General features: G+C 31.8%; 1 protein-coding gene across 1 annotated transcript; it reads right to left on the bottom strand.

The window, feature by feature from the left end:
* Nucleotides 1-253: 253 nt before the first annotated feature.
* LOC124352659 (eukaryotic initiation factor 4A-III) lies at nt 254-19,852 on the bottom strand. The gene is made up of 9 exons (XM_046802227.1): nt 19,480-19,852; nt 15,003-15,205; nt 13,891-14,157; nt 12,424-12,512; nt 11,263-11,401; nt 7,262-7,377; nt 6,029-6,136; nt 3,625-3,752; nt 254-636 (listed from the first exon to the last, which is right to left on the bottom strand). Exons 1-9 carry the CDS (start codon nt 19,619-19,621, stop codon nt 620-622), a joined length of 1,209 nt encoding a protein of 402 aa, XP_046658183.1. The 5' UTR covers nt 19,622-19,852; the 3' UTR covers nt 254-619.
* Nucleotides 19,853-21,686: the final 1,834 nt, after the last annotated feature.

Here is a 21,686-nt window from a genome sequence, read left to right on the forward strand (position 1 = left end):
CATGGGCATCATCCAGTATACAATAAAGGGAGAATACAAATTTACATTAAAATTTGTTTATATAAATAACATCAAAATCATTTAAAATATTTCTATTAATCGAATCCCTTCTTACTTTTAAACTTCTAAATATACACCATTCAATCCTTACTTTTATAAACACTATTTGGGGTTATCTCAAAAATATCTACAATACTTTTTTAATTAAAACTAATTAACAATGAGAAGGTCTTTCATAAATGAAACAGCCAAATTGTAAAGTAATATTTATTTTGTCGCAAGTTTATACAAAATATTTTTTTGTATGGAACGTAAATCATTCAATACTTATTTTCTATTATTAGTATCTAATAACAGTTTTATATATTAAATAAATATGAAATTCCAACCTTACAATTATATAATCTTGTAATGTCTATTTCATAAGTAACTAAAAGCAATAAAAATTCAAATTAAATTGTAGGTAATATGACAAACATAAGTTGCACTGCAGGAAAGTGTCATAAAAATTTAAACACAACTTAAACATTTAAAAAATGTACAATGATTGTTATTATTTACAAAATAATATATACACACACAAGAGAATGGGTAGACCACCAGACTTTTTCAGACCCCTTTAGATCAAATCCGCAACTGCAAAAATACATAAAACACATAAGATACAAATTATAGAGAAGAACTTTGATAGAAACATTAAAGTCAAACACATCCGGACCTACATGCAGCTTTGTTTAATTGTAATAAAAAAATTGGCATTTACTTTGTGTGTAAACTGTACTTCTCATATACAGGATGTTTCTGATCATCTTAAATGTCTAATGGTCAAACAGCTAACTGCAGAGATTTAGTTTATACGCATTTCCCACTAAATCAATCCTACAAAATTGGTTTAAAACAATTTCAACTCTAAAAATACAGTGTGTTCCAAAAACAAAGGGTTCCATGTTCGTATCTCAAAACAATTACACAAGTTTTTAAATGATACCATGAAAGACAGTATTTTTCTAATTTTTATACGACTGTAAAATGTACTTTCAAAAATGTTTAAATACTCGTAATCCACAAATTTTAAAGAGTAAGGAGAGGTTTCTGTCACATCAAATTAAAATCCGTACAAAATTGAAAAACTTTCACATTTAAAGTTATTTTCAATCTCTAACTATTACAAAACTGTAGTCAATAAACTGTATTTATGGGTTCGAAGTGGAAGTTTACATTGTCTCTTTACAAGTAGTAAAGCAATTAAGAGGCAAAAAAATAAAACCTTTAAAAAGCTGTATTCACTACGATATCTGAATAAATATATAAATATCACCAAGAACGTCATTCTATGTCACTTTATTGTCGTTTTATCAATAACTCAAAAAGTTGATATTTAACACAGAGTAAGTTATTTTTCTTTCTGATTTCAAACTCATTTCTGAGTTAGAGAATGATGATGATCCTAGCTGTTATTTGAGAAAATATACAGTGAAGGTGATGACATTCCTCACACTGGAAAACATAACAGACAGTGAAGTGATGAGAGCTTATGTCTAGACCCAACAGCAAAGTGGTGGTGGCGATTATGATGAATTTGACAACAGTTGGTTTGTTTACATAAGACCTGATTTTTCTCATTTTGAAAATTATTTTTAATACATGTTCCTTCCAAAGTTTAAGGAAAATTGCTGTGATTTAATGCTGTGTGATTGCAGCACCAATCGGAAATATTGCAGACCAGCAAAATGAAGTAAAGTGACCAACAAAAACATTTATTATTCCAGGGTTGCTACAGGAGTCCAATAATGAAATTCCCTGACTTTTCCCTGATTTCCAGACCAAGTTTTTCATTTTTCCCTGACTTTTTTTCGACGCAATCCCCAGGGTTTTTGGCAATTAATGGGTGGAAAAAAGCGGTGTTGAGGCTAAAAAGCGGTCGTCTGCAGGCTTGGACTCGGCACGGCGGCAATAAGTTTATTTGTGTAAAGGGATTTTATATTTTTCCCTGACCAACGTCGAAATTCCTTGACTTTTCCCTGACTTGAGACCGGATTCCCTGACTTTTCCCTGATTTCCAGTCCTGTTTATTTTTCCCTGACTTTTCCCTGACTTCCCTGATTTCCCTGACCTGTAGCATCCCTGTATTCATTAATACCTATACCAAAACTAGCTGAGAACTTGTCTTTTCATTTCAGAAAAAAGTATGATGTGCACTTATAAAGTGAAAATTAATTCTTGACTTCTGGACCACTGTATTAACTGAGAACAATGTTATTTAACCCTAGAAGTGGCGATAATAAACTTCCACAGTGGCAAGCTCTTTTTGGCCACTTTGCAGAGTACTTTTTAAAAATTCACTAAAAATATATTTTTTACTATAACCTAGTCATGTTGCATACTGAAATCTTCGGAAAGAGTTAAATTTTCATATTATGACAAAATAAAATGATTTCTTGAAACCTGAATTGGACTTATCATGTGAAAAACCAAAAAATTTTGATTGACCAAACTAAAATTGTAACTTTGACACTTTGTAAAAAATAAAAAACACATAGTTACTGAAAATCCATTATATACAAAAGGTAGACACAATAATTACCTACAAATAACAAAGGAAAAAGTTTGAAAATTATAAAAAAATAAATTTAAAAATAATTTTAAAAATTTAAAAATTTTGCAAAATAGCAAAAAAAGTTATTTTGTTGAAACTGGTAAAAAAAACAACCTAAATGCTGTAAAATCTTTGCATACTATATTTTACTTTGAAGAGAAAGAGTTTTTTACAGATCTACCAGATCAGTTTATTACAGTAAATTATTATTTTTTTTAGTTTTTTGTTTGTGATCAAACTTGAAAATGAAATTTGGTACCAGGAAACAGTGAATAAAAAAACTAACACAAGATCGTAAAAACAATGCCAAATTTATCACAAGCCAAAAAGAGAGACAATGTTATAATAATACAGAAAATATATAGCTATATGTACAAGCCAAGAGAAACGAAACAGTCACGTAGGCCTACTCGGCTAGTTTTGCCGCAGACCGCGGGAGAAAACTTAGGATTATTTCAGTTAGTACCATTGATTATTTCATCGTGATGTTGATGATACTATATGAAATGTATTTGAAATTTAGTGGTGAACGCAACTGTGCAAACTAGGTGTAAAAATAATTATCGGTTGCCTAGCAATAAGCGGCAATGTGAAGCGACTTCTAAGACGTCGCTTGCCACGTCACGGCGGCGTAAATAGAACGTCTCAGACGTCGCTTGCCACTTAGAGGGTTAACCGACCAGTATAGGACAAAGCTGTTTGTTGTTAATAGTTAAGAAAACAACTATTTATTAAGAATAATTTAAATTTTCTGAATCATATTACAATTCAACCTATTAAGTTCTATCATTCATTTGATGTAAATTAGGAAGGTAAATGCTTATAATAGGAAGGGCCAATTTCCCAAAATTGGAGAAAAAAATGTTTTATGAAAAGATAGTACAAATTGTCCAAAATACCAACAAAATAAGGACCCTTCCTTCTGTTTCTTAGAACAAACACTGAAATTTCAGATCGTCTATTTGGATAATATACAGTCCCTCATCTGAAAAAGGGAATAAAGTAATAGAGAAATCTTAAAAACTTACCATTCATGGGCATTTCATCAATCTGGGTTGAGTAGTACTGCTCAATGTCTCTTAAAATCCTGATATCATCATTTTTCACAAAGTTGATGGCCACACCTTTCCTGCCAAATCGTCCAGATCGGCCAATTCTGTAAAAAGAATGATCATTGAATTTCTAAATAAGTGCAATATTACAAACTACAATCATAGTGCTACACTTGATTAACTTTTTTTAACATAATATTAACCCTTTAACCCCTGGATACATGGTGACACCTGAGTGCCTGGCTTAGTTACATACTAAGATCCCTCAGCGCCAAGTATTATTCCCATTTTTAGGATTTTGGACATAACATTATAAAGTTTAATAAACAATTAACAATGTTTACAAATTTCTCAAATAATGTCAACCAAGAGTTGGTAAGGTAACATATATAATTATTAATATCACTATCACACTACTATCTAGGAATAAAGAAAGGAAAATACCTTGTAAAAGATCAACATAAATTGTATATTCCTATTCCGTACACGATACAAAGCACATAGAGTCCAAGTAATTTGAGTAATTTAATACCACTAGTGAATTACAACACATTTTCCAATATTAATTTAATTTTGCGAGGCCTTTCAGAATAGAGGATTCCATCGTCAGGCAACTTCACAACAGTTTGAGTAATGTCCACAAGATTGCACGACCCAACTGGACAACAATCTTCTAGATATTTCTAACATAATAAAACACCAAGTAACACAATAGAACAGCTGATACAACAAAAATTAAATGGCTTATAATATGAAAATGAGTATACTCGGGCGTGGTGATTTTCACAGAACTACAGTTGCACGACATATCTCGGGCGTGGCAATTAGAGTTAAAATGGTGTAATACATTTTGGTTTACAATATTTTTTGATTTTAAAAGAAATGTTTGATCACAATAATTGCTCTTTAATGTATCATTTCTTAAGACAAGAAAAATATAACAATATTCTTTTTTTTATTCCACGAGGACTGGTTTGAATTTTAAGTAGAATTTTGAAACATCTTATAATCAGGTGCAAAAAAAACTGTAGATTATCAAGATTATCAAGAATCTTTATTGTCATCCCACATACAATGTATTGACAAAGTCAGAATAGCACTAGTAGGCCAAAATAAATATATAAAATATGACCAACATAAACTAAGACGGTCTTTATAGCTTTATAGCTAATAAGGATATACATTTTTTACAGTATATTATTAGGTTCATAAAAATGAGTGGGGGGAGTGACACGTTATTTATGAACAAAATTTAATAAGTTTATATTTTTTTACATTTGATTTTTTTAATAGTTTTATTAAGTCATAAATAAATAAAATATGTTATTTCCTCCAGCTATAACTCATATACGCACTGTAAAAATTTACATGTTTATCTTCAGTTTTTATTTGGGCTTGATTATAAAGCTGCCTAAAGTTTCCACTTTAACTGCCTGTAATTCCTATGGGGTGGTCAAAAAGATGTTTCTACTTTCTCTCTGTTAGGGGAATACTGGTGAAGCAACACATCTGCCACACCCAAAATGATTGCTAAAACTCAATCTGTGTTCTAGCCATCTGTCTCGCTAAGCGTTTATGCATTTGATTTATTATGTTTAGTTAATAATAATTGGTTTCATTAAGTGTCTTGGTCCTTACCTGCGGGTTTTTATAGTTCATAAGTGGCTTTATTGTTATGTAGTGTAAGATTAAAGATTATTTAGTAATTACTTCCGTTTTTACAGGCCTAACTTTCTTGCCTTTATTTGATATATTTGACATCATCATTTTTCTAAATTGAGACTCTTATTGTATTATTTTGAAAATTATTAGCCTAGTAGGCCTACTCATTATTTTCCATTCATTTATTAAAAAAATAATAATAAATAAAAATAGTTTTAATTAAACGTTATAGTTTTTTGTGGTGATGAGGAAAGTTTTTTATTACAACCTTGCATTTTAATTCATCTGAGGAAGTTTTCACAGAATATGTGGTATCAAATACAAACTGGAAATACAAAATTATATGGCAATTATGGGCACAGTTTGGGTACTAATACCCTGTCAAGAACCTATATTTGCTCAACACAAAGAATTTTCTGAAGTAATTTTTGAGAAGGGGAGCCATAATTGTTGTTGGGGTGTAACCGATGTCAACATTGAGTCAGTCCAAACTCTCACTGAGGAAAATAGGATCAGAACTCCCTTTTTACCCTTTTTTTACAACTGTTAAGAAACACACTTGCTAATAGGCCTATGAAGTTTTGGGGCGTGTACCTGGAATGATGGTATGTAATTTCAGGACATAATAATGGTTTTGGTCCTGGTCCCAAAAAGGTTCAATATGATAATGACATTATTATTTCTTTAAAACTGATAAAAAATGTAATACTGTATTTACCTGTGAATGTACAGCTCTCGATTGTTGGGCAAGTCATAGTTGATGACCAAGGAAACTGTCTGGACATCAATACCTCGAGCCCAGACATCTGTAGAGATTAGGACTCGGCTGCACACAAACAATAAAGAACAAAAATTATTAAAGTAGTAGGACCATTAGCAAACACCCTTTAAATCATATCATATCATATCATATCATATCATATAATATATATATATATATGGTGATATATATATAAAACTCAAACTCAGCCTTCACTTGTCTTGTATTCCTGAAGAAAACAGCGTACATTAATTTTTTCACCGATACTTGTTTTTTGGCCATTGTGGGAGATGGCTTATCTTTAAATACCCATATGGAACTCCCTCCTCGAGTTTGAACGTCGTAAAATGACATGTACATCTCATAACTTATGACAATTTGGGAAATAATTCAATGACCACAATTATTAAGCAGTTTGAGGGTATTCTAATTGATTCTCACACACTCAGCTTTTTGCTCATCTATCAAAAATCAGAAAGGTATCCAAAAAGAAAAAATTTCTAGCTTTAAAATATAGTAATGCGAGATTGTCAGCTTCAATCCCTAGGGAAGCTTCCAGTGTCCCACAACTTGTACAGTGAACTACATATAGTTCACTAAACCATTTAGTAATGTTGTTTATTTGTAAATTGTAACATATTAACTAGTCATCTATTTTGTAAAAAAAAAAAACCGCTATTAATTTCTAACTCTTATTACACAAAAATAAGGTGAGATACTTACCTAACATACCTCATACATATTATTGGATTTTTAAATTTTAAAATGTATTTAAAACTATATCACCTATTATGTATTAAATGCACACAGTTGATGGAGTACCTGGTGTAGTCATTACTGTATTTGTGATAGTTCACTTGTTAATTCTACATCTGAATTAATCATGGGTATAGAAAATCTTACAACATCCAAAATTTTATGAACACCATTCACAAATTAATTGTACTTGGTATTAAACTTATGTTGTGGACATAGCTAAATAAAATGAGGATTTATAATGATTGGGTTCTGCTGCCCCATGAAGATAGCCATAACACAAACATATTTAAATTAAACAATTTGGTACATTAAAAGTCGTTTAATGATGAGCTAAGTTATTGCATATGTTAACGTGGCACTTACAACCCTATTCACCATATAATAATGACTATTTCAAATTTTTTACATTTACTACTTTGCAATCATACAAACCTCTGTCCTGAGCGGAACTCTTTCATGATCGCATCTCGTTCCTTTTGGGGCATATCTCCATGCATAGAACTCACAGTGAAGTTGGCTTCCCGCATTTTTTCTGTCAGCCAATCAACCTGAAATTCACAAATATATGTTTTATAACAAAGATATGAAAGATTAACTAACATGTGATACATACAATACTATTAACCCTTAAAAAATTAACAATCAGCATTTAACTATTTGAAAAACAGTCTCTTCTAACTCCTCAAAACAGTGATTTGAGTTAATGAATATTGAAAGGAATACTTAATAATGAGTAATGACGTTTTTATTCATTGCTTCGATTTTACAACCATAAAAACAGGGTGATTCTGATAATGTGGACATATTTTTAGGATAGATGGAGGTAGGATAACATTTTTTTGTTAGTACATTTACTGTTATCAATGAGTTTTGATTGAGAAAATCAAGATTTAACACATCGCATATGGCGTGCTCATCGGAGACTACCACACACTACTACCGCACTGCACGTGATGTGTTAAGCAATTTGCTAGTATTATGAAATGTTGTGCTAGTAAGTATTGACAGCCTATCTGTTTCAAGAGTTCATAACAACGTTAGGAAATTGTTATTATGCATCTTTTTTTTCCTTCATCGCTAGCATTAAAAAATACTGGTTACAAAGAAATCTGTACTTTCTCTAATTGTACAAACAGCTGGACGATGATACTAGAGCTAAACTCAACATTCACAAACTAAAACAAATCAAATACGGATTTAGAATATGAAAAGAACATAAATTTTATGTTCTTTCTGATTTCCTACAATGGTTACACCTACTGTCCGCATCTGACTTGTTTGCGAGCTCAAGGAATGCACCTGCCATTGGCTGAGGCTGTCGACCAGGTGTCACCTCCCGCACTACTACCCGGCCTAAAACTATTAGTTATTTTGCCTTGTCACATTATACCGCCAGGAAATTGGTGTATTTAAGTAATTCTATATTTAGGGTATAATGACATTTTTTACATGAGCTATAACATTGTTTACTCTGATCCTAAAACTGTAAAGTTAATTAAATTATAAATTATTATTTCAAACAATAGCAACATGAAGTTGTTTTACTTATTATCTTGAAAAATGTTGGGACTTGAAACCATACTTATTATAATAAAAAGTCCGTATATTTTTCAAAATATGACACAAAATACGTTTTGTTTTCTAACCTTAGTCGAGTGGGACATGCGAGATCTGATTCAGAAGAACTCTGGTCGTCGTCATCGGGGTTGTCACTTTCACTGGAGTCCACGCCACCAAGTTCAATAACGAAGTGGTCAATGACATCTTCTATTAATCCATCCTTTATCCAGTAGTCCTGCTCTAGTTTTAGGGTGTGATTTGTAAAACCTTCCCAGTCTATTTTGGTAACAGAGTTCATAGCATGTGTTGTCACTTCCTCAAGTTTTGTTAAACATAAATCACCTTTGATATTGTGATTTTTAATTTCCCGTTTCATGGTAGCCCAGGCTAACTCTATAGGATTTAGCTCGCACATATAAGGTGGTAAACGGATTACTAAATGTCCATGTGTCTTTAGTAAAGAATCTACACGGAAAATCTTTTGTGGAGGTTTGTGTTGCACTATTAAATCGTACAGTTCAAATTTTTTCATAGTCGTGGAACAAGCTATATTATTTTTAATTTAACCATTCAACCATGTCATTTTTAACTGCATATTTAGAAGGAGGTTTATTGTCCTGAGGCAGTGATATGGTGCATTATCAAGGACAACTACGCTGTTTTTTGGAAGATGTGGCAATAGTTTTTCGTGAACCCATCGTTCAAAAATTAACGCCATTCATTTGACCATGGTAATCACCGGGTAGCTCTGCCAGCTTTGAAAATTAAATTGCAGTCATGAAGAAATCCATTTTTTCGTGCCGGCACTAACCACTATTAGTCTATTAGATGAACTCGTGTTTGTCAAGACGCCAGGAACACCAGGACCACTCCAACATTTTCCAAAAGTTAAATTGTTGTCCACCCACGTCTCGTCTAGGTACACAATAACTTTACCCTCGTGTCTACACTTTTGTATCTCTCGCAAGTAACGAGCACGCCAGTTTACTATATCAGGCCGTTCTATTAAAACGTTCCTGATTTTTCCACATCTCTTCCACTTAAAACCCCATGGTATGAAGTAAGCGTCGTAAAGTGTGTACTCCCCAAGGAAAGTTAATCTTTTCTTTAATTGCCGTTAATAATTTATGTACCGTTGGTACTTTCTTTTGTACAATGTAAAAAATCATTAATGGTATCACGAATCACTCTCTGGTCAAATTCATCGATGTGAAATTTTTTTTCCTCTGAATATGGTCTTTTTTTCCCAGGAGTACTTAAGGCTTCATTACCGGCTTCGACACCTTCTTTCCTTATAGATGTTACACTTCGCACTGATATACCCGTGTAATTAGCTACCCGGATATTACTCTGCTTCAGTCTATGTTGGAGAGTACCCGTATTCGATTCTTCATCACACTTTTGAATTACTCGCCTTATAACATCCCTTGCCTCACTGTGAATTGTCTGTCCCTTCTTGCGAACTGAAGCCATTTTAAAAAGCTAAAAACTCACAAATATATACTATATTAAATTTAAACTTCCTTTCATCTAATGAATTTACACTATGTTATACATTAAAACGTAATAATACAAATTTGAGGTGCACTGGTGAAATCACAACTCTCTACTACAAGGTATTCGCGGGCGAATGTGCGGAGGTGACTAGTAGCGCCGTTGCCGGGACAACGGTGACGTATTGTCTGTGGAGGGATTCCCTCACCCTCGCCCCCCTCACCCCGCGCACGCAAACAAGTCAGATGCGGACAGTATGTACTTCAACCTTTACTATGGTTCAGTTACAAATAACAGTTTGATTCACCCAAAACAACCAGTTATAATTTAGGACAGTCACACACTTAGTAAGAAAAATATTTAAAGAAAATTATATATCAGGATTACATGTGTTTCTGATAAATTTTATACTATTTTTGTTAGTTTTAGAATTATTTAAAATGGAAGTGCATTTAACTGGAATAATTATGCCTTCTTTAAGGTGAAGAATTATAATGATACTTAGTCTCCCATATGCAGTGAATCCAGCCATGCCTCTATTAATGGGGGGTTTAGACTGAACAAGTTTCACACTCTATACATACTGCCAGCATAAAAAAACAAGACTGCACAGCTTTCAGTAACAGAAAGACACGTTGTTAGAGAAGAAAGTCCTTAACTTAATGCAAGACATGCCAAAAGGAGCCCATGATACACATAGATGACTGCTTAGAAAAGTGTCACACCCTAAAAACTTCAGATAAGATGTTAAGTGAGTAAAAATATGCATACATAATGGTAGCGTAGTGTTTTTTAACTGTATCCATGCAGTTTTGGTGATTGTATTACTAATATGTGTGAAATAGAATTTATATATAAATATGTAAACATTAAAACAAATAAAAGCATGTACAAGCTCTTTTGACCTTATTTACTTTGCTTTAGGCACTAACCTAGAATGTTCAAGGAATTGAACAGAAAGAAAGAATTTCTTTCTCTTTGTATTACACCAAACTAATTGCTATTATCATGAATACATTGTTGTATAACTTTTAATATTCAATACTGGTGTCTGCATACAATGAAATGGAACAAATAAAACTTCCATCAAGTAAAAAATATATTTCAACAAATAAAAGGACACATCATTTCTAGAATTCTACACTATATGTGTTTAGGTTAAGTTGTAACTTGGGCTCATTTCAACAAAACATTAGATATAGTTTAGTAACTTAGAAGATCCCATAGTGATCTGGATTACCACTGATGCACACTCCTCCGTGTAACTGTCAGGATTAATAGTCAAAGAGTTTAGTTGTAACTTGGGCTCATTCATTTCTTTTGCATCAAGTGAAAAATTATAGATCAATTATTTACATATTTCTACCTACAAAACTCACCTTCCTTTTGGTGTTGCAGAATATAACAGCCTGTGTGATAGTCAATGTGTCATACAGGTCACACAGAGTATCAAACTTCCACTCTTCACGCTCAACAGCCACAAAGAACTGTTTTATACCCTCTAGTGTCAACTCATCACTGCAATCAACATAGTATTTTATATAAAACTAGTGTTATAATTTGTTTAAGTTAATATGCTAAATTAAAAATTAATAAGGTGTTGTAATTTCATACTCATTCGAATTAAAAAGTTGCTATCAACTTTAAGGTATAACAATACTTTTTAAATGTCCAAACATTGTAACATAGTACATATTATATTGTTACTGAAGTTGGATTTTTAGTGGCATTGTCAAGTACCAATTCTGGTTGGAAAGAAAACATGGAAGCATTAAGTTGGTACAAATAATGATTGGCAATTGGAGTCTCCAGAAGAATTAAAAGATTAAACACTACATGGTGGGGATGAAGATGATATACTTCATTAAAGATAGTAGGAAGTGCAATGTGAATGTAAAGTCAAGTGGTAGTCTAACATATCTGAAAACTAAAGATTTTAATGGCATTAATAATGCTTCTTACTTAGGGGTTAATTTGTTGAATTGATGGAATGGATATAGAAAATATAAATGCAAGTCTGACGTACTGATGTACTGGAATTCTATCGACACCTACCATTGCCTGTAGTAGTTTGTTCAGCATGGGTTGGCTAGTGACAACTTCCAGTCCTGGAGGAATAGTAGAGGACATTTGCTAATGAAATCTCATAAATTTTCAACATCATAGAAAGTTTTATATATATATATATATATATAATTTTTCAGTAAACATTGAACCACAAAAGGTACTTGCTCCGCCGGGACTCCAACTTGCCGGATCTGTCACTTGCCGGGTGAGTGTGCTACCACTACACCACAGAGCCCTTACTTTTGCATGCTCAAAATGACTTTTAATGACTGAACTGAAAGTTGCCTAATTGTAACTAACCTTAATAAAAATACCAATTTTTAAAAAGACAATTAAATGCCAATCCAGTATGAAACATAATATAAGCTGAATGATTTAAATACACATTTAAAATGTTCTGTAAATATTCCATGACTCTGTGAACTTATTGTGTATAAATTAATTATAACGTCCAAACGTAACTATAAACTTACCGCTTTACCAAAATACGGATTGGATCTGTCATGAATTTGCTGGTCATTTCTAGAATCTCATGTGGCAGTGTAGCAGATACCAACACAACCTAAAAGAAAAATATGCATGAGAACAGCTACATATTCCGCAAGTTACAACTCAGGCAATATTTTGAATAATTTAAACATCTCATAAAACAACATATTTCTAACAATAGTTCATCCCTTTGAGTGCCAAGAGCCGATGAGATCGCCCCATGGGTATTTACAAAAAGTGCCCAGGACCGACTAGATCGGCTTTTCGAATATTTATTACTATGTTACTACATTTTGTTGTCATATAGCATTGTATTTAGTCTCATTTTATTTATAATCAAATAAAAATATATTAATTATCTATTTTGATTTCATTTGTTACAGCTGGTAAAAACTAGTTGGCAGATATGAGAGACAACTTTTATGCGAGTGTTAATTTTTAAACATTTTGCACTGATATATAATAAAAGTCCAAACACAGTATTACGGATACTTACTTTTTTGAAACTTTGTTGTTACACTTGTTCCTACTTATATAGGAAACAATATAAAAGTGACGTACACATGTATTAAGATTTTAAAAAATTACAATATTTTTCTATAACAAAATGTAAATGAATTACAAAAGTTGTTATATCTTTTTTTTATTTTAATAGATTTTATCACTCACATAAATATAAAAAATTATAGTCAACTTTTCCCCCAACGAAAAAAACAAAATCAGCTTTTTTTTCTTTTTTTTATGACAATTGGTTCCTGGAGCAAGCAATACAAAAATAAGAAGTTTAGAAAAATAAAAACTCAGTTATATAGATACTTAATTTTTTGAAACTTGGTATGTTTGTATATACATAAAAAACAATAAAAATTATGCACACAAATAACAAATAAATTAAGTTCATAAAATTACATTTTTGTATTTCAAAACTTAAAATAATGTAAAAATTATATTTTTGTTACATTCTTCTTGTATTTGAAAATGTTAAGATGTTTTATCATTCAAATAAATAATATAAGTTATAGGCTACCTTTCCCCCTACATAATAAAACAAAAATAATCACTTTTTTTAAGTTATGAATTATTGAATTATTTGGTGGAACACAACACTAATACCAAAAGAGTGGTTGGCACTGAGAAGAGTGACTTTTCATAAATGTTTGGCACTGACAGCACTACCCTCCTGATAAGTGCTTGGCACACACGGCTTATAAAGTTTCATATTAGTAAATTGGATTTACTTACAAAATGCAATGTTATATGTGACGATATTCTTGAGCACAATTTTATATTACATGGATATATTATAAATAAATTTTATGGCCTCAGACTTCATAAAATATTAGAAAATATTCACAGGCAGCAATCTTACGAGCAGCAACATAAATTAATAAGCTAAATCTTCTAATCATAACTATTACTCCATTATTCATATTTTATAAAATCAGACCTACCTGGGTTGCTGGGGGCAAGTATCTGTAGACATCATAGATTTGTTCCTTGAAGCCCTTATTCAACATTTCATCTGCCTCATCCAACACCAACATCTTGATAGAGCGAGTTCGAAGCACACGGCGACGGATCATGTCAAACACACGACCTGGTGTGCCTGAGACAACATGCTGCCCATAGTCCAGTTTGCGCAGGTCCTCACCTAGGTTTGTTCCACCGATACACGCGTGGCACTGTACATTCATGAAATCTCCCAAGGCAAGAATCACCTGAAATATGTCATACCCATCAGTACTTACTGTAAAATTCAAAACTTTTAAGGATTTTAATGTAGCAATAACAGTAACTCAAAAAAACAATAATAATTCAATATTATTATATTCTTTTGTTTAAATTTAATATAACATACTAATAATTAATTAAAACATCTTATAGAGTTGTTCCTGGTCCACAGAAAATTCCATCAAAAATTCACAGTTGGCATATGTAAGATACAACATACACACTTATGGTCCAGATTTTCAATTCATCTGTTATGAACAGATTGAAACTAACCTAATGAAACCTTTAAATTTTTATTTCATTGTAGGCTACTGTTTTTTTTATATTTATGAACATATCAATACATTACTTTTGTAGTAATGTAGTACATTTGTCTTTACGTTTAATAAATAGTACATCATTCCTTGAATAAATGCTGAGATTTTTAATTGAAAACTCCATGTAAAACATTACGCTGCAACGGACGTGTACTCGTACAGAGGAAGAAGAATGAATCAGCAGCAAATTGCTAACGTTGCATGTAGTCGTGATACAGTACAAAACGTGTACATTTGTAATGTTGAAGATTTGATTTTTTTTTTTAGTTAAGTTATTTCAATTTAAAATTCCTTGTGAGAAGGACAATAAACTTATAGAGAAACTTACTTAGGTTTTTAAAACTTTACCAAGATTTTATTGTTAATTCTTCCGTTTAAACTAAATATGAGCAAATTGCCACAGAGCATGTACTCGTGCACATACAGATGGGTGTGTAATGATGTATTAAATTTGTAGACTATAAATATAAGAGTACAGGAATTAAAATTAAACAACATGATTAAACTAAACTAACCTTCTGAATTTGAACAGCAAGTTCTCTTGTTGGTGACAGACAAAGCACCTGAGTGTCACGCAGAGTTGTATCCAGAGACTGTAGAATTGCTATTGAAAATGTTGCTGTTTTGCCGGTACCAGACTGCGCTTGGGCGATCACATCACGTCCCTTCACAATGGGTTTTATGGACCTTTGTTGGATGGCAGATGGTTTTTCAAAACCTAAAATTGTTAAGTTACATTATCAGCATTTTATATATACTATGAAACACTGACTTCTACAAAACCACCAGTTGAGCCTGAACTATTTAAGTATTCATCATATAAATAAATTAAAGTTAATATATATAAGAAAATTAAAGATTAACAACTGTATTTAGTGTCTATCCTATCAATTTATTAACATACTAGGGTACTTGTGAAACTAACTTTCAAAATAATTTTGCAAACAAAAATACTTATAGATTAAGTAAAAACTTTACTTACATAGGCTATTATGAGCTTGGTAGATTTGTGACAAAATAATAAATAACCAATCAACAAAGGTTTTCACCTTAAAGCTAATAAACCTTAAGTAACTTAAGCATCTTAAAGATCACATTTAAATCCAAGTAATTTAAAAGGCCAAAACTCAAATACAGCCATTAGTAAAATTACATACATGGTTATAAATGCTGCAAACAAACTTGCTGCCAAATAACAACCTTCCATCATGTAGATATTTGGCTACCACTGTGGATAAACGTAAATTTGAAAATAATCCAAACTAATTTATTTTAATTTAAAATTAAATGGGTTTTTTCTTTCATCCCAAATACCACTGCTGTATATATATGTTTCAGGCCATAAATATGATTTAATATAAAATGGAAATAAAATTATTGTTACAGCCTGCACCATTAAAACTATAAACTATAATGGAACATGAAATCGTCCTAATATAGATTTTATTTCAATACATAATGTGTATTTATGTGTACACAGACAAAAAACAATTTTAATTCTATATTAGACTAGCAAACTACAATTCTTTAGAGATGATCTCAAAACATGGCGTAGCAAATGAGTTTTCTACACTTAACGTAGCCTAGCTGATTGAAACATCCCTTCCCCCCATACCTACTATTAAAATTGGTTGGAAACAACAATTGCATATAAAATGAGCATATTTTAAAAAGTACGTTCTAGAAATGGCAAAATGTAACTTAGTGTATCTAATGATGGCATGAAGGTAAAGTCCATTGTCTAAAAATATACTAAGGCCATTTAGTCTTAGAATATAAAAACCCCTAATTTCAGGGATAATGTCTAATTTACAAAAGTCTTTTATTTAGGTCAATTCCCCTGATTCCAGAATTATTGTTATTTTACATATCCAAAGATAGTGTAACAGCTGACGTCAGCAGCAACCAATGGGAGGTTGATTGACGATCATAAAAAGATTACATGATGTCCATAGAACAATTAAATATTACACTGCGCCAGATAAGTTGTTCCACTTTAATGTTCTACCTATAACTTCGTCATTTCCACCCATTGATACATTATATTGTTTTGTTCAGGAGAATGATAGCAATAGGTTCGTGAAAATCGTATTTTGGCACTTTGGTCATTAAGTTCACAATTACTCGCTGTTTTGAATGTTACATTTTATAAATATACATAGGCCTAGCCTGGATAAGTTTTTATTCCTTATTAAATTGTTAACTTATAAAATATAAAAACAAGTCAAACTATACTGTAATTTCAAATACCTATAACGTAATTTGGTTTAAGTAATTATATTGAGGGTTCGTTACTCATGAATTGGCTATTTGAATGTTGTGCTTTATTTTTCTGCAGCACTTGAAAACCATGAGCTACACATGATTCAACTTTGTTCGAATTAGGCCTAATTTGGAACAATAAAGGGGTAGGGTACGATAAGCGGACCCGGTTTTTTTATATCAAAGAATGTAGGCCTAATCATCGATACCTAATATTCACATTTCAAATCCTAGACCATCAATCGATAAAAAAGTATCTATAGTCCTCAATAACAATCATATGACGTTTTAAATTAAAATATGAATTTAATATTTACAGTAATCAAACAAATTATCATAACCAAAATTAGGAAAACTAAAGACGACCATATTTGCTACTCACGAAAAACATGTCTTATCATCTTTCAAAGCAATGTCGTGTAGTTTTCTAAAATTGACTGCCATTTTTAACCCTTTGCAGGCCAAAAATTATTTGCCCAATTTTCCTAAAAAGCCACACCAAGTTTAAAAATAAAAGTATTGATATCTCTAAAGCTAATATGTATTTTAAGTTTGTCATTGAATAAGGATTAAAAAAAGACAAAAAACAAAATATTTATATAATTATTGGGTACGGTCCAATAAGCGGACCCGGTTTTTTATATCGAAGAATATAATCATCGATACCTAATATTCGCATATCGAATCATAGACTATCAATCGATATAAAAGTAATAACAATCATATGTTTAAATTAAAATGTGAATTTAATGATAACAAATAATAAATGAACATAACCAAAATCAGGGAAACTCATAACTTTAACTAAATGAAACAGAACGAAAACGTTTTTACTAAAGTTGTGTCCACCATTACCTTCTTTTTTTGCATCTGAAGACGACCATGTTAGCTCCTCTGACAGTTACATTTGTTACCTTTCCACAAATATCACATAATGGATTCTTAGGTACTAACCCAACATCCTGAAGCCATAAAAAACATATTTTATCGTCTTTTAAAGCAATTTCGTGAAGCTTCCTAAGATTGACGGCCATTTTAATACACAATGTTACGTGAAATTTAAAATATTACCTTAATTGTATTATTTGAAAGTGTTTACAGCTGTTCATATAGATTATTTAAGTTGTTAAAAATAATTCATCAGTATCGATTGATTATATCGATGGTTTATGATTAAGTAATATCGTTTGCCAATTTCGATATAAAAAACCGGGTCCGCTTATTGGACCGTACCCTAATTATTAATTACTTATTTAACTCAAATTTACAAAATTTAAAAATTGAAACAAATTTGCCTAAAATGAAACTTTTTGTTTTTTTATGAAGTTTGTATAAACTGCAGTTTTTTCCCTCACAGTTTATATATAAATTAAATTACAAGTTTTGTCTTTAACCATAAACAACTTTAGTATGGTACTCTTCGAAGCACGTGTCCGGGTGTAGAGAGGGATTTCCCGCACAAGTTCTGCAGTTATATTTACAAGGCTCCGATATATTTACAGATTGATGTCGTATCATAAGTTTCCACAAAATAAATTACACTACAATATAAACGAGACGACTACATAGTAGCACAGCAGGCAGCACAAGGGATGGCGCGGTGCCAACCGGCCGACCGAGACTAAGCAGTGAGTGTGCGTGAGGGGACGTCTGACAGTGACACACAAACAATAGACCGCGCGCCATTTTCTCTATGCTTTAGTTCCTTTGACCTCGATACGGCACCAGTATCCCAGCAAGCCTTATTTTGACATCAACTTGTATTGTCAAATTCGCGTTTACAAATTTTGACTCCATTTAAATAAAATTAAACAATTAATGTACATTCGCGTCCATTGACGTCTGTGGCTGTTATAACATATTCAGCCATGACGTCCATAGACGTTAGTGGCTCACCAAAGGTTAATAATCAAATGTTACTTATATAAAATTGAAATATTACATTACGAGTATTATTTGAAAGTGTTTACAACTGTTGATATAGATTATATTTAAGTCAATTGTTAAAAATAATCAGTATTGATTGATTATATCGATGGTTATGATTAAGTAATCATTTGCCAATTTCTATATAAAAAACCGGGTCCACTTATAGTACCCTACTCCAATAAAGCCCAACCCAATTAGGCCTAGCTATAGGCTTCTAATAGCCTATTGTACCAAACAATATTGTTATTCTGTAAAATAAACAAAGCTCACTATTATTAATTATAAAATATGTAGCCTATACTTTCAAATGTTTTTATATTCAAAAGTTTAGATAATTCTAATTGGTAGCCTAGTTTATTTGTGGTGGCCACTCATTGTTTATTTATATAGTTAGCCTATTTGTGACTTGAACTCCCTAAAACAATATAGCCTAGCCTATATTTTTGCACAAGAGAATGAGCAGAATACGATAATAAAGTTGAAACTTTGATTGACTACTCTGTGGTTGTTAACCTCAAAAAAGGACTAGGCTATATTAATTTGTGATGTAGACTAGGATAAACTAAACTTAGGTAGCCTATAATAATAACTCAAAACACAATATTAATTTTGGTGCATTCTGGCTATGCTCTGTAATTTAGAAACATTTCTTTCTAAAAGTATTAAATTCTATCCATCCACGCTAGCCTACTTTAATTTATAGTGAAATAAATGCCATAATATTAACTCACTAAAAGTAAGGTTAAAGTTTATCCTTGAACTCGTGTCGTTACTAGAGTAAAGTCCAACACAATTACTCACCATATGCATAAATTCCTCTGAGAAGTTCCTCTCGAAGACCCATTGTATTGAATGTAGATATAACTTCAACATCTTCACTAGTTTCAAATTCTACGTTGGAGAGATCCTCTGTTACAACACGTCTTACGCGGGGTTCAGACATTTTGGATCTTCACAACACTGTGATTCTTTTCAACTAAGAAATCTAGTTCTAGTCTTATTTTCTGCTGTCCTCCAAACAACTATCAGTGAAATAATTCTAGTTTTCAAGTCAAATCAATTCACACTATTTCGTCAGCAACAATCAACAAAGCAGCCCTAACACAAGAGAGTGAGTTACGTCTAGATGGAATTAGCAAACTAAACTAAACCTATCCGAAACAAAATGGCTAAGCTATGCAGTGTTGCCAACAGGAAGTCCTTATATTATCCCAAACAATTGGGGGAGACTAAGAAGAAGCCTACACTCGTTATTCGGTTGTTATTATCGAACATTTCGGTATAATATCCAACTTCGATGTATATAAAATTCGTACACAATAAGAGTTATAATAAATTACCGTAACAAAAAGAATCTCGTACATTACAATTTTGAATACACAAATTTTAAAATAACATTACAAAACAACAAAACCAACTATGGCCTGTACTTAGACATCAAACAAACCTTACAATAGTTATAACTTGCCCAGCTTGAATCAATAAGTAACCGCTTTTGTGAAACGGAGGTAAGAGTTCTCCCCATGTGTTACCGAGCCAAACCAACATATTGAAGCTACTTAAACAAATTCGTCATTTGTGAGAAATGTCTTACATATTTTCTTCATATTCATCGCCATTTTCAGTCTAAAAATATTAGTTACTTCTTGTTGTTTATTGTTTACATTAAAATTACTATAACTAGTTAGTTAAAATCATCTGATAAGTGAAATAAATTGTAATACCAAATTATCCTTCGGATAAAAACAATCAAACCATTCGATTAAAGCAATCGAAAAACGAGAGTAGGCCGCTTATTAAAGTCTACCCCAAAATTGTACCAAGCTGAGAGATACAAACCAAACGTTTTTCTGAAGTCCCTTAATTTTACCATACGTGTTTTCAATAATTATTTAACTATATAAAAGTAAAAATGTAGGTTTTTAATACTTGTTTACAAAAAAAGAAATAAATATAGTTACTTTGATAAAGCCCAGATCAAATAAAACTTATTAAATACAAATTGTCAACAAAGCCAAAAATAAAAACATTTTTAACTCACCAAATATTCTACATCTGACTTGGGTTCGACATCAAGAGTCATTAACATGAATATGACATCTTTGATGTAAATTTGTTTACTTCTATTTACATATTTACAAATTGTGTTTTCTCTAATTCCAGATATTGCACTTCAACATAGCTTTTGAAGGATCAAATGCATTTACGTACACCACCATTGTCTTATCCTTATGTAGATAAAAGGGTTTTCAATTATGTAGGCACAACAAAAAATATTTTAAATGAGATATTCTCAAATAATACTACAGTGGAACTACAGCGCACTCTATATAAACGATCAAATCACCCTGTTGTGATTATGGAATGAGGTAGTAGTTATTAAAAAGATATTGCTCGGCACACCTTTTACAACGGATGTGGGAAAAGTACTTGGATTTCAGTGATTTCCATAGTTCTTCACAATGGTAGAGGTCCAGTTTAAAAGGCAAACATAATGCCGTTTTTTTGTTCTGTGCCTACTACAAAGAGGAATGCAGTAGTTATGTTCACGAGAAGAAGCCAGTGAATGTTTAGTTACGTTTCCCCTTTAATAATTGGCAGTCCAGAAAAAGCAGATAATTACAGTTTCCGACTTATATTATCGTATTACCCCAAACAACTCCAAATGTTTTAAACAAAATGACCCCAAAATGGATAATTACTCCATGATTGGCAACACTGTCGCTAAGTGCTTATGTGTGATTGAAGAATGTTTTGTATTTCTTAGGCTTTGGAATTTGAATGCATCTACGTCATACAATTTGGATTTTCGCACTACAGTGAATTGTTTAATATTGGAATAAACACTTGCTTCAAATCGTCGAATCTATGGCGCTATGTGAAGTTTCTTAAACTTACAACAAATATGAGAGGTGCATTGCTAAATGATACATGTGCTGAAGACTTCTCTGAGCAATTACTGACGATCGGTAATGGTCAAGCTCCTGTTGAAGAGTCAAGTCGTATAA

The sequence above is a fragment of the Homalodisca vitripennis genome, chromosome 1 (assembly GCF_021130785.1).
Source record: "Homalodisca vitripennis isolate AUS2020 chromosome 1, UT_GWSS_2.1, whole genome shotgun sequence".
Taxonomy (NCBI): Eukaryota; Metazoa; Arthropoda; class Insecta; order Hemiptera; family Cicadellidae; genus Homalodisca; species Homalodisca vitripennis.